The sequence below is a fragment of the Hyla sarda genome, chromosome 12 (genome assembly GCF_029499605.1).
Source record: "Hyla sarda isolate aHylSar1 chromosome 12, aHylSar1.hap1, whole genome shotgun sequence".
NCBI classification, from domain to species: domain Eukaryota; kingdom Metazoa; phylum Chordata; class Amphibia; order Anura; family Hylidae; genus Hyla; species Hyla sarda.
The window spans coordinates 12920263-12935167 of NC_079200.1; the positions used below are offsets into that span (position 1 = coordinate 12920263).

Sequence of the window (14905 nt, forward strand, 5' to 3'; positions counted from 1 at the left end):
TCATAAATGCACAATAGAAAACCAGCAAACAAAAATCCACCGTTTCTTACCTTCTTTCCTCCAGTAACCGCGACTTTTTGCAGTTTGCGGTAACAATATTTAGCATAGGTGCTGATGGGAAGACCTGCAATGTAAACAGCGATAAGGGCTGTCAATAAAGTTTTTATCAGGTTATAATTAACTAGTAAAATACCCCTAACATTCGGAAGACAGTACTGAGTGCGCAAATAGTACGCCGAATTGCTGCCGGATAATTTTTCGATTTATGTGCGCCATTGTTGCTGCATTTTTGTCTATTGTGTTTTTGCATCCTTGCCTTCCAAGGGTTAAGCTGTAATTAATTTACCATCAGGGGCGGAGCTATAGGGGGTGCAGAGGTAGCAGTCACATCGGGGCCCTGGTGCCTATGGGGTCCCCGAAGCACATCTGCCCCATAAGAGACCAGTTGGAGATTTTGCATCAGGGCTCAAAAGCTACAAGTCACACCTCTGTTTACTATATAATAATAATATAATAATAATAAAATAATATAATAATATAATAATAATAATATAATAAAATAATAATAATATAATAATATAATAATAATAATATAATAATAAAATAATAACAATAATAATAATAATATAAATAATAAAATAATAATATAATAATAATAAAATAATAATATAATAATAATATAATAATAATATAATAATAATATGATAATAATATAATAAAATAATAATAATAATATAATAATAAAATAATAACAATAATAATAATATAATAATAATAAAATAATAATATAATAATAATAAAATAATAATAATAATAATAATATAATAATAATATAATAATAATAATAGAACTATTATTGTGACAACTTTTTTCCCCTCTATGTGGCCGTGTGATGAGCCGTCTTTTTAATTGATACCAGTTTAGGGTAAATATAAACTTTTGATCACCTTTTATTGTTATTTTCTTTTCGGGAGGAGTCAAGGCAACTAAAAAGCAGGAATGTGGGATCATTTTGATATAATATATTATAAAATAATGTGATATTTTAATATCTCAGTCTTTTGCGTAGGGGAGGATACCAGCTCTATAGTTTATTCATTGTGCATTTATTTTTTTATTTTATTCTTATTCTCTTTTAACTTTTTAAAACTTTTGTAACAATTTTTTTTAACTTTATTTTATATATATATATTTTTTAACTACAGTGGTCCCTCAAGTTACAATGTTAATCGGTTCTGGGACGACCATTGTATGTTGAAACCATTGTATGTTGAGACCAGAACTAATTGGTTCTAAAGATCCAAAATGTCATCCAAAAATAGGAAAAAGTGAGAATTAAAGAAAAATAAGTAGATAACGAATAGAGATAAAGCAAATCCTTATATATAAAAGTAATAAAGATCTGCTGGGAGCTGTAATCACTGTCTATGTCAGTGTTTTCCAAACCGGGAGCCTTCAGCTGTTGCAAAACTACAACTCCCAGCATGCCCGGACAGCCAAAGGCTGTCCGGGCATGCTGGGAGTTGTAGTTTTGCAACAGCTGGGGCACCCTGCTTGGGAAACACTGGTCTATGTAGAGGACAGGAGCTTCTTCAGGGTCCTGTACAGTACAGGCAATGTCCTAAAAAGTAACATGGAGTCGCCCTCACCTGGTGTCCAGAGGAGCAGGTAACCCTGGTACAGGTAAAGAGTACAGAACATGTAATACCACCCTGTACTGTAGGGGGCGCTACCAGACACCAGTCAGTGCATACACTTCAGTAATACAGGTAAAGAGTACAGAACATGTAATACCTCCCTGTAATGTAGGGGGCGCTACCAGACACCAGTCAGTGCATACACTTCAGTAATACAGGTAAAGAGTACAGAACATGTAATACCTCCCTGTACTGTAGGAGGCGCTACCAGACACCAGTCAGTGCATGCACTTCAGTAATACAGGTAAAGAGTAGTACAGAACATGTAATACCTTCCTGTACTGTAGGGGGCGCTACCAGACAGCCAGTCAGTGCATGCACTTCAGTAATACAGGTAAAGAGTACAGAACATGTAATACCTCCCTGTACTGTAGGGGGCGCTACCAGACACCAGTCAGTGCATACGCTTCAGTAATACAGGAGTTTTACCAGTGAAATATCCATTCTGATTGGTAAGTTCTTCCAGCTATTGACAAGTTTCACAGATCTGGACTGTCTGTACATTGTATGTTGAGTCTGGTTTCAACTTACAATGGTCCAGAAAAGACCATTGTATGTTGAAACTATTGTATGTTGAGGCCATTGTAAGTTGAGGGATCACTGTATTAGAATAGTTGACCACCAGGGGGCATGGCCACCTTTTTATGCCTTTTCAGATTTTTATGCAGGTCGTGATACCAGAATAAATATTTATATGTATATACATTTATATATTTTTTATTTTGATGTATTGTTTTCATTGTTTTTATTATCATCATTCTTATTTCACTTTTTTGCCTTTTAAAAGTTTCAAAAAGTTATGTAAGTATTTTTTTTTTACTCGATTTTTTATTTTATTTAACCCTGTAAGAATCTGCCCACTAGGGGGCATGACAGCCTTTTATGCCTTTTCAAACTTTTACACGTGTAACACATTTGTTTTTTTCTTTTTTTAAACTACGGTACTTTTAACTTTTTAAAACTTTCAAAACTTTTTTTGTACTTCTTTTATATCCTTTTGAACTTTTATGTAGAATCTTTTATTTTTAACACTGTAAGGATGCATTCCCACTATGCAATTCCCGTGGAATTCCGCGGGCGAAATTACGCATGGTGAACTTTTACATCAGTGTGAATGGGTTTCCACAAGACTTCCGCAGCTGAAATAGTTCCGCACAGAGAATGAACAGGTTCATTCTTTGTTCGGAATTCCGCGAGCACTGCATAACCATCAATGGAGAGGACGCAGTACCGCGAGGTCATACCGCCAACGGTGGCTGCCAGGCTGAATCTCCGCTTGCTGAATTCCATGAGCGGAGATTCAGCGTTCATTCCGTAGTGTGAACGCACCCTAAGGGTCTATTCACACGGCAGAATTCCGCCTCAATTTATAGCCCATAGACTTCTATGGGAATCCACACTCCTATTCACACCTCTGAATTACAGCTTGCAGAATTCCATAGAAGTCCATGGGCTTTAATTTGAGGCAGAATTCCGCAAGCAGAAGTTCTGACATGCCAATAGACCCTTAAAGGGGTACTCCGGTGGAAAACCTTTTTTTTTTTTTTTTAAATCAACTGGTGTCAGAAAGTTAAACATATTTGTAAATGACTTCTATTAAAACATCTTTAACCTTCCAGTACTTTTTAGCAGCTGTATGCTACAGAGGAAATTCTTTTCTTTTTGAATTTATTTTTTGTCTTGTCCACAGTGCTCTCTGCTGACACCTGATGTCCGTATCAGGAACTGTGCAGAGCAGGAGAAAATCCCCATACCAAACCTATGCTGCTCTGGACAGTGCCTGACACGGACAGAGGTGTCAGCAGAGAGCACTGTGGACAAGACAAAAAAGAAATTCAAAAAGAAAATAATTTCCTCTGTTGCATACAGCAGCTAATAAGTACTTGAAGGGTAGAGATTTTTTTAATAGAAGTCATTTACAAATCTGTTTAACTTTCTGGCACCAGTTCATTTAAAAAAATAAATAAAACAATTATAATATTTCCACCGGAGTACCCCTTTAAGGATACACTAGGTGGTTATACCAGTTATGTATATTTTTTTTTCATTGTGAGCTTCTTCTATTTTCCTTTTAGTTATTTCTTTGTTTTCCTCTAAACTTTTTAAAACGTTGACGTAATTCTTTTTTTTTTTTACTCATACTTGACCACTAGGGGGTGTAACCATTAGTACAATACACTGCAATACTTTTATGCTGCAGTAACAGCTCTACTATTACACCGTGTACTATGTATACCAAGTTGGCAGGACTGGTGCAAAGATTTTTGCCATCCTAGACTAAAGCTTCTGACACACTGTAAGAAACCTCCTCCTCATGTAATCTCCTTACTACTGGGGTGACACACTGTAACAGACCTCCTCCTCATGTAATTTCCTTACTACTGGGGTGACACACTGTAACAGACCTCCTCCTCATGTAATTTCCTTACTACTGGGGTGACACACTGTAAGAAACCTCCTCCTCATGTAATCACCTTACTACTGGGGTGACACACTGTAAGAAACCTCCTCCTCATGTAATCACCTTACTACTGGGGTGACACACTGTAACAAACCTCCTCCTCATGTAATCTCCTTACTACTGGGGTGACACACTGTAAGAAACCCCCTCCTCATGTAATCTCCTTACTACTGGGGTGACACACTGTAAGAAACCTCCTCCTCATGTAATCTCCTTACTACTGGGGTGACACACTGTAACAAAACTCCTCTGTAATCTCCTTACTACTGGGGTGACACACTGTAACAAACCTTCTCATGTAATCTCCTTACTACTGGGGTGACACACTGTAACAAACCTCCTCCTCATGTAATCATCTTACTACTGGGTGACACACTGTAATAAACCCCCTCCTCATGTAATCTCCTTACTACTGGGGTGACACACTGTAACAAGCCTCCTCCTCATGTAATCAGCTTACCACTGGGGTGACACACTGTAACAAACCTCCTCACTACTGGGGTGACACACTATAACAAGCCCCCTCCTCATGTAATCTCCTTACTACTGGGGTGACAAACTGTAACAAACCTCCTCCTCATGTAATCTCCTTACTACTGGGGTGACACACTGTAACAAACCTCCTCATGTAATCGCCTCACTACTGGGGTGACACACTGTAACAAACCTCCTCCTCATGTAATCTCCTTACTACTGGGGTGACACACTGTAACAAACCTCATCCTCATGCAATCTCCTCACTACTGGGGTGACACACTGTAACAAGTCCCCTCCTCATGTAATCTCCTTACTACTGGGGTGACACACTGTAACAAACCTCCTCCTCATGTAATCTCCTCACTACTGTGGTGACACACTGTAACAAACCTCCTCCTCATATAATCTCCTTACTACTGGGGTGACACACTGTAACAAACCCACTCCTCAAGCAACAGTGGTTCTGGCTAGGTGGGTGCTTTGGATGAGCAGCGGGTGCTTCAGATGCTGGCTGGTTGCTATCTTTCTTGCAGTGGGCAGAGCGGAGCCCCAATCAAGAGGTCGCTCTAGGCGGCAGCCTAATTGGCCCATAGGCAGAACCAGCCCTGCGAGTTGGCTGCCTCAGGGAACTTCGCTAGGCCCCCAGTTGCCATCTTGGCGCACCCCCAGTAGGTGGCAGTAACGCATGGAGTCCACCAGGGACAAGGATACTCTTTGTAACTGTTCTCTGCTCCAGCTGACTCATGAAAGTCCTGAATAAAAGACAGCCCCCCCCCCCCCCCCCCACACACACCTCTATTATCTCTGAATGCCCATAGAGGGTATATAAAAATATATTTTCTAAACCCGACAACATATAAATCCAATAACACAACGGGGGAGTGCGCAAAAATATTACAGAGAATAAATATTAGAGATGAGCGAACTTACAGTAAATTCGATTCGTCACGAACTTCTCGGCTCGGCAGTTGATGACTTATCCTGCGTAAATTAGTTCAGCTTTCAGGTGCTCCGGTGGGCTGGAAAAGGTGGATACATTCCTAGGAAAGAGTCTCCTAGGACTGTATCCACCTTTTTCAGCCCACCGGAGCACCTGAAAGCTGAACTAATTTACGCAGGAAAAGTCATCAACTGCCGAGCCGAGAAGTTCGTGACGAATCGAATTTACTGTAAGTTCGCTCATCTCTAATAAATATATCCAAACTATAGCAACAACAACAACCATAATATTAGTAAAAGGAAGTGTGACAACCGGTAATTCATTGGGATCTGCTGAATAGGTGTGTCAGCTACTGAAATAGATCCGTAAGGAACATTGGGATGAGCGTTGTGAGCGGACGCAACGAGCTGCTGCATTCCTGCGGGGTGAACTCACCGCCGAGATGCCCTGTGATACTGGGAGAACTGGGACACGGCTGACAACCACCTCAATAGGAAGGTGGTCTCTGGAAAAAAAACAAAAAAAAACAGGAAATATTTGCTTTTAACCGGGATCATGTTTCTGGTCACCATAAATGGCGGCCATGACAACACCAGAAACACAGGGCTACAGGAAGAAGGCCATGCATTTGTGGACGCCACTGTAAATTATACCCAGCGCAGTAAAAACCACAGTGTTATCTCCTAAAGAACGCAGTCGTGACGTATGGCGGGAAAAAAAACAGGAGGAGGGACGATATGTATATTGCGCATATCAGAGTAAAATTTTGCGTAAGACACAATCTTTAATGAAAAAACAAATAGGAAAGGAAATTGTTATTTCGTGGAAACAAGGAAATCCCAAACTAGGCTAAACACGGAATTTGTTTTAATGACTTGTTAATTATTAATTTATTTTTAATATTTGTGATTTCACACAGTCTTTTTGCTCCTGTTTAATGTATACGTAAAAAAAACTAAACATTTATATGTTAACGTATGTAGCAATGTGTATGGTGTTTTTTTTTAAGCAATGTTAAAGGGGTACTCTGCCCCTAGATATCTTATCCAAGATGTCTGATCGCGGAGGTGCCGTCGCTGGGGATCTCCCTGCTGCACCTGGCATTCATTTAGAGCGTCGGGTGCAGCGCCAGAGGCTCGTGACGCCACGGCCACGCCTCCTCAATGCAAATCTATGGGAGGGGGCGTGACGCCCCCTCCCATAGACTTGCATTGAGGGGGCGTGGCCGTGAGGTCACGAGCGGGCTTGACCCCGGTGTCACGAGCCTCCGCCCCCGCATCGCCAGTCATCCAGCACAGAGAGAAGTTCGCGCCGTGCACCGGTTGTCTGGGGTGCCACAGCTGAGATCGCACGGGTCCCTAGTGGTGGGACTCCCCCCCCCTCGATCAGACATTTTATCCCCTATCCTTTTGGATAGGGGATAAGATGTCTAGGGATGGAGTACCCCTTTAACCTAGATTTTTTGTATACAGCAAAATGAAACGGTTGTTGCCGTAAGTTATCGCTCCCGCGGTTCAGATATGACCTGTTCCCCTTTTCATGACATGCACAAATTTTTTAATAAATATGAACACCCCACGATGCAGGTGAGTGACATTCTTCATTGGATAAGCCCTTTCTCCATTTCTGCCCGAAAAAGAACGAAGGAACAATGGGGAAGATTTATCCAAACCTGTCCAGAGGAAAAGTTGCCCATAGCAACCAATCAGATCGCTGCTTTCACTTTTGAAAAGGCCTCTGAAAAATGAAAGTAGCGATCTGATTGGTTGCTATGGGCAACTCAGTAACTTTTCCTCTGCACAGGTTTGGATAAATCTCCCCCCATGTTTTCTGCCAAAGGACTATGGGGGAGATTTATCAAAACCTGTCAAAGGAAAAGTTACTGAGTTGCCCATAGCAACCAATCAGATCGCTGCTTTCATTTTTCAGAGGCCTTTTCAAAAGTGAAAGCAGCAATCTGATTGGTTGCTATGGGCAACTAAGCAGCTTTTTCTATGCACAGGTTTTGATAAATCTCCCCCTATGACTCAGGGGATTACAGAAGGTGGCCATTAAAGGGGTACTCCAGTGGAAAACTTGTTTTTTTTTTTAAATCAACTGGTGCCAGAAAGTTAAACAGATTTGTAAATTATTTCTATTAAAAAATCTTAATCCTTCCAGTACTTATCAGCTACTGAATACTACAGAGGAAATTCTTTTCTTTTTGGAACACAGAGCTCTCTGCTGACATCATGACCACAGTGCTCTCTGCTGACATCTCTGTCCATTTTAGGAACTGTCCAGAGTAGGAGAAAATCCCCATAGCAAACATATGCTGCTCTGGACAGTTCCTAAAATGGACAGAGATGTCAGCAGAGAGCACTGTGCTCGTGATGTCAGCAGAGAGCTCTGTGTTCCACAGAGAAATATTTACAAAGAAAATAATTTCCTCCGTAGTATTCAGCAGCTAATAAGTACTGGAAGGATTAAGATTTTTTTTTAATAGAAGGCATTTACAAATCTGTTTATCTTTCTGGCACCAGTTGATTTAAAAATAAATAAAGTTTTCCACCGGAGTACCCCTTTAACCTATTGACACAAGGCGTTTATAAGTCGCTGGCCTAGGCCTATCTATGGGGAATGTTTGTATGAATATATAAGATATACACGACTGTGGTCAATAGTCATCACATATCTTCAGTGTATGTAATTACATGCAATGTGAATAAGCCGAACCGTCCTGCCAAGCACAGAAAATTCCAGAGGGATTGTACTACACACCCATCCTTTACATACAGCATCTCCGCAGAACCCACGTGACAACAATAAATGTGGGCGACTAAAATTATCAGATGCGCAGGCCAGTTATTCAGGTTCAGAGCTCGTCTAATCCAAAAGTCAGGAATCCCAAATTTGGGATTAGTGAAGAATCATTGCCAGGGCACAGTACGCATACAGCCTAAATCAGGTCACCTACGAGCTTACGAAACATACTGTACATACTCACAATTCAAGAAGAAAGTAGGATGTGTGGTGTCCCGGTACAGGACCTTGTCCTGTCCCTTGTGTTAGGTCCCCTCAGCTAGAGTTCCTCCATCTCCACAGGGCTCTCCTGCAGGGCTGGCCCCTTGGTCGCCTCATATAATTGTGTTTATATGTATATTATTTAATGTATAGGTAAAATTAAAGTATAGGACCTTCCCAGGTCATGTGATCTACAGTTGTGAATGTATGGATGTTTAAGGACCTTCCTGGGTCATGTGATGTACCCAGAGTTCACTGGGTTCAGGACCTACAGGTTTGCCGGCCAATGAGCTTAGTCCAGCCTCCTTAGTATATAAGGGGCTGTAGTCTAAATACTCTCTCTTGGCTCTCTTAGTTCCGGACTATCAAGCAAGAACAAATCAGCATCAATCTCAATTCAACTAGGCCAAAGCCTAAGAATCCAGCAGCCACTAAAACCGTGAGTTACAAAGCTCAACCTACAAATCCTGTGTGACTACTATTCTACTCAAATCTTATAATTAGTAGCACAGTGGCCTATATAAAGCTCATTATTACCAGTCCCAGCAAAGCCTTTGAGGAACCTGCATCCCGGTTACCTCAAGAGAAACTGTTTAATTGTAAAGACTGTTGCATAAAAGTTCAAGTAAAAGTTTCCAGTTATCTCATAAATCCTGCTGTGGACATTCTGTTTATTATCCCTGCCGTTTGTGGGACGGTTGGCGGCAGGACCTTCAATATTAAGCAAACCTCACCCTGGCGTCATGACAATTAAGGGTTAAAGGGGTACTCCCGTGGAAAACTTAAATCAACTGGTGCCAGAAAGTTAAACAGATTTGTAAATCACTTCTATTAAAAAATCTTAATCCTTCCAGTACTTTTTAGGGACTGTATACTAAAGAGAAATCTAAAAAAAGAAATGCATTTCCTCTGATGTCATGACCACAGTGCTCTCTGCTGACCTCTGCTGTCCATTTTAGGAACTGTCCAGAGCAGGAGAAAATCCCCATAGCAAACAGTCTGTTGCTGCGAGGCTGCTCCTCTGCGTCTAGCCTCTGTACGATAATATTGGAAGTTGAATAAAGATTTCTACCAGCAAGAGATCCGGGTGAGTGCATCCTACTCTTGAATTGCGCGCCATTGCCTGTCTATTTAAAGAAGTGCATCCCCAAGAATGCTTCCCAGGTGTTAGTACTGGTGTCGTACATCCTAGAAGGGGCTCATTACGGACTGCAGTGCCGGGCTCACCTGCTTCTCTAGTTTTGGATTCGACATACTGTACATACTTGTATTAGCATTAAATTGTGAGCAAAGAACATTAGTCCACAACTTTTTCTGGTTGCATCCATATAGGAGAGAGCAATGTAAGGGCCCGGCCACTATATTCAATGGGATGTTCACAATGCCAAATTTCCATGGCGGGAAATCTCGTAGGGGAAATTCAAGAATGAAGAAATATAAACATGGTCATTCTTTGGGCAGAATTCTAGTGGACTGCGCTGCCGTCTACGGAGATAGCACATGTCCGCCTAGTCCTACCGCCAATTATTTCGGTGGCGCCTGCTGAAAACAGAATCTCCAACCTGGAATATATCCAGGGCAGAGATTCAGTGTTAAGAGGCCCTTAAAGGAGTACTGCGGTAGACCAGTGTCTGCTGCATAGGCCACCCCCCAACAACAACCAATAGTAAGGGGCGGGTGTGCGTGTCTGAGCCAATCACAGTGCTCCTCATGACTCAGTACTCTTGATCAGCTGTTCAGTCAAACGCGGCTTCAGGGCACTGTTTTTTTCACTACATCGGCTCTGGTCATGCGGGAGATCGCAGGGGGGTCCCAACAGTCGGACCTCCCGCGAGCTGACACGTATTCCCTATCCTTAGTATAAGGGATACATTTTTATATCCTGGAGTACTCCTTTAAAGGGGTTCTCCAGAAATAAAAAATCAGAGCTACTTTCTTCCAAAAACAGCACCACCCCTTGTCTCCAGGCTGTGTGTGGTATACAACTTACATTAACCCTTTGGGGGGTGAAACCCCCTTCTGGGGAAAGAACCCTGTTTCTAGGGTTCTTTCGCCAGAGGGGAGGGTTCACCCTCCAAAGGGTTATTGTAAATGGTATAATTACCCTGGGACTGACAGGGGATGAGTTGAGACTGGTATTACAACTTGTCTCCATTCCCCTGCATGGAACTAAGCTGCAATACCACACACAAAGTGAGGACAGGGGTGGTGCTGTTAACCTCTCTAACCTACCAATGCTCATAAGAGCAAAATCCATCAAACCCAACAATTTGGGCCTGCCGGATAAGGGTATGCTCGCATTTTAGATTTTCGGCATTGAATTTCCTTGAGAAAATTCCGCACAGATTCTAGGTGTAGCAGTCTCCTCCAGAATCCATGTGGACATTAATTGATGTTCCATACCATAGTGCCGTTCCATTCTTTTAATGGAATAAATTCCTCGTCGTAATGTCCGTACACGGAAGTTCCGCACGGTGCACAGATCAATGGGAAGCTGCTGCAAGTAGAACCTGCACTGAATTTACAAGTGTTAGGCCTATCAGGCTGTATTTGTGCGAGGGGCAGGAGTATTTTACACTTCTAGGTGGAATGTTGGGAGTTGTGTATAGGGGGGTGAGGGTATATAACGCCCCGGCACCTACTGGCTGGGCGTACGCGACGTTTTGCGGATCCCTCCCAACCCTCCCTTTTTTCTCAATTAATTTATTGTAGGGCGTACCCTCAGTCGCGGTTATGGGCACAAATCCGACCGCTTTGTTAAGTTTATGTTTTGCATACAGGTAGGTATGTATGCATCGTTGTAATCACAAGCACGAGAGTGGAGCCCCGAGCACAAGGAAATTCTGTAGTGTGAACTTACCCTAAGAACGGCCTGTGGCCTCTCCTGTCCTGTCTCTGTTTTAAAGGACTTTTACACTGTTATTGCCCCATGTAAAAGACCAAGGAATCAACCCTCAAATGAGAAATCATAAAAGGAGTAGTGCCGTGAAACATAACTCATCCCCTATCCAAAAGATAGGAGACAAGTTATAGATCGCAGGGGGTCCGACCGTTGGGACCCCCAGACCTCCCCCTGAGCGATCTCCTGAACGGGACCCCGGCAGTCTGCTTGAAGCAGCCATTTCAACCCCGCAGGGAGCCGCAGCCGACACGCCCCCTCCATGTATCTCTATGGGATGGGGCGTGAAGGGGGCATGTCAGCCGCCGCCCCATAGGGGGTTGGAGCGCCTCCTTTCAGCAGACTGCCTGGGTCCCGTTCAGGAGGTGGCGCCAAAACAGATGTTCTTTCATTGGAAATACAAGTATTTACTAAAACAGGCAGAACAGGAGAGGCGACTGGTTGCTTTAGTGTGTATGATCCCCTCTAGAATGACCCTCGATAGGAAATGTTGGGAAGATGAGCGATGAGGCATTATGGGTTTTACACTAGTTCTTTGTCATCAAAAGAGAGAAATCGTCTGGCAAAAGCTCATTCCCCCTCTCTTCATGGTAGCCCCCATATTAACCCAAAGTCTTAACACATGTGGCATTCCAGGGACATTCCAGCCTCTGTCCTTACTGGTCACCAAGGAGATTACTTGTAAGGATTACTCTAAGAATACTCCGTATGTTCGGGCTTCTAAGCTGTAATGACAAAGCAGCATTTTATGCCCAAAAGAGATTCCGCATTTTTCCCTGTAGTTGCTGCACTGTAGCTGTGTCTCCTAATGGCACATGAGACCATTTTTTAGTTTTGTCTTTCAATATACATGGTAGTTGTGTGGCTATTGTGACCGTGTAAAGATAAGGTCAGGCAACATTTTAGTAATATTTGTAAACTAGCAGAGTACCCGGCATTGCCCAGTCTTCCTACCTAAACCTTGTGGGAGAGGAAAAGCAGCAATGACTCTCTTCTCCTTATATCCAGACCTCCTTACCCCAACCTCCTTATCCCAACCACCTACCCCAACCTCCTTACCCCAACCTCCTTACCCCAACCTCCTTACCCCAACCTCCTTACCCCAACCTCCTTACCCCAACCTCCTTACCCCAACCTCCTTACCCCAACCTCCTAACCCCAACCTCCTTACCCCAACCTCCTTACCCCAACCTCCTTACCCCAACCTCAGGTGGGACTGAGCTGTGATGAAGAGAAATTGTATGAAGAAAATAGAAGGGGACGTGCCTTTGTGGAGTAAGGCTTTTGGGAATGGGTTTGGCTTACAAGCTAGACCCACTCTTCACCCGGAGATGCAAAGCTTGTGGAGTAACATTGGGGCTAAACTGTGGTGGAGAGATTGTGATTAAATGAGCTGTGATGTGGATGTATCAGGCAAAAATTGTGTTTTCAGCCTTTAGCCAAAACAAAAAAAGGACCGAAACTAGAAGGAGCGTGACTTGCAGGAGGGGATAGCTTGCACACCGGACTGACACACTCTCCAGGAATTGCGGAGCTTGTGGAGTAAGGTACTGGAAGTCCCTAAGACTTGCATGGGGCTTTAGATTAAAACCCTGTCCCTCGCAATGGAGGTGAGTTTGGGTTATTTTCCTATATTTTTAGTTGACATAAGTAACATGTGATCAAGTTTCATCAAACTATCTCCAGCCGTTTGAAAGTAATGCTGGAACATACATACATTTACTGTACACGTTAAGTTATATATACTGTACATAGATATCTCCAGAACATATCGCTGTGAAAGTACTGTTGGGTCGGTCACTTTATGTTTGGACATTAAAAGGAGTTTTGCAGTGAAATATAACTTATCCCCTAGGGGATAAGGATAGGGGATAAGTTATAGTTCGCGGGTCCAACCGCTGGGACCCCCCCCCCTTCTTCTGAACGAGGCCCTAGCAGTCTGCCGAAAGCGGCCGTTCCGACCCCCGCAGGAAGCTGCAACCGACACACCCCCTCCATGTATCTCTATGGTCCGCCGCTCCGTGTGGGAGTTCCAGTAGACTGCCAGTAGGGGCCCCCGTTCAGGATAAGGGATCATTTATATTTCACTACAGAGCTCCTTTAAAAACCAGTCTAAAAAAAAAAGTCCATTATGTATCCGACACAAGGACTCCTAATCTTTTGGGACACATAGGGAGCCCTGTTTCTTTAGCTTTTGACCTTCTTTTTCGGGATGAAGGTGCTTTTCACAATGGAGGAGGAAACATAAAACCGCACACAGCAGCACCAACCTCCGCACCTTCCTGTCTAAGGGCCTTGTGCGAACTGTGCCATTGTTTATCTCCGAGCTGTAAATATATACCACACCAAACGGCTGGCCACACAAATATTTACAGAAACCTCCATTGACCACCATACAGAAAATTTGAATGAGGAATCGGGAGTGATCGTTGTAACAATAAGCTATCACTCCCGATCCCGCTTTGGCCCCTAGATTATTTTGTTTTCTACAGGACTGTTTGCTTTTATATTATCAAAACATAAGAAAAAAAAACCCACAACAAATCACTTGAGAAACATCAAAACAGCAAATAAAATAAAAAATGTATAAATAAAAAAAGGCCTTATATATATTGTATTACTGGATTATTTAATACCGATAATCCAGTAATACAATATATATCAGGCCATTTTTTCTTTTCTTTTCTTTTGTCTATCCAGGACCGCTAACTTCCTAACTTTTATTGATGTGTTGTGTTGTGTTGAAACGACTAGGACCGAGCGCATGCAGTTACAAGTTAGTATCAAACAAAAAGAAAACAAAAAACAACACGAACCATACAACATATCAAAGTCCATTCCTGGTCCACACAACATACTAGTCACAGAGCAGGCATGGATTGAACTACATCACCCAGGTGACAGAGATGAACCTTTATGGGCTCCCTCTGTATTTTTTACCTTCTTCCTCATCCGCATTTTGCTTCCTCTTTTTCCGTGATTTCGAGTTCTTCTTCAATTTCAGTTCCTGAGCTTCCTGAATCCGCTGGTGAACTGAAAACAGAAACCATCAGTTTAGCTCCTGAACCACCGTCACCCACCCCGACCGAAACATGAGACCCAAGCGTGACCATCAATCAATTGACGACTACATAGTCTAAGGCCATCGCAACACACCACAATGCCCTCGGTATCTGCCGGCCATGTAAGCATCTCAGGCAGCCTACACAACAGATACAGTTTATCTGTAGAGTTTGTACGCAACTTTTCTGGCATAAAACAAGATACAATATAAGTGGGCAGAGCTTTGCATTGCCCGGCAGATATACTATAATTTACCCAGGAACTAGGAAAATTACAATATATTGGCATCAATTGTGCTTGAAATATATGTCAGCTTATACCCTGCAGGTAGAAGAAAGATGGTACCCAGCACTCACCAGTAATGC

The 14905-nt window shown here is 42.6% G+C and overlaps 1 protein-coding gene and 1 long non-coding RNA gene across 3 annotated transcripts in view; one reads left to right on the forward strand and one right to left on the reverse strand.

Annotated features, from left to right (window-relative positions):
• The window catches only part of LOC130296461 (rho GTPase-activating protein 39-like), a 121472-nt gene that overhangs the window by 16773 nt on the left and 89794 nt on the right, over window positions 1-14905 (reverse strand). The window contains exons 5-6 of the mRNA XM_056548000.1: window positions 14418-14510; window positions 51-124 (exon numbers count right to left, since the gene is read on the reverse strand). Of these exons, the coding sequence (XP_056403975.1) occupies window positions 51-124; window positions 14418-14510 (167 nt within the window). The remainder of the gene's footprint in view (window positions 1-50; window positions 125-14417; window positions 14511-14905) is intronic.
• LOC130296466 (uncharacterized) overlaps window positions 1-14905 on the forward strand; it is a 46414-nt gene that overhangs the window by 3250 nt on the left and 28259 nt on the right. The window contains exons 2-3 of one of the 2 annotated variants that reach the window (XR_008849219.1): window positions 9538-9665; window positions 12910-13087. This is a non-coding gene — a long non-coding RNA (uncharacterized LOC130296466). The remainder of the gene's footprint in view (window positions 1-9537; window positions 9666-12909; window positions 13088-14905) is intronic. The other variant, XR_008849220.1, reaches the window with a different exon arrangement.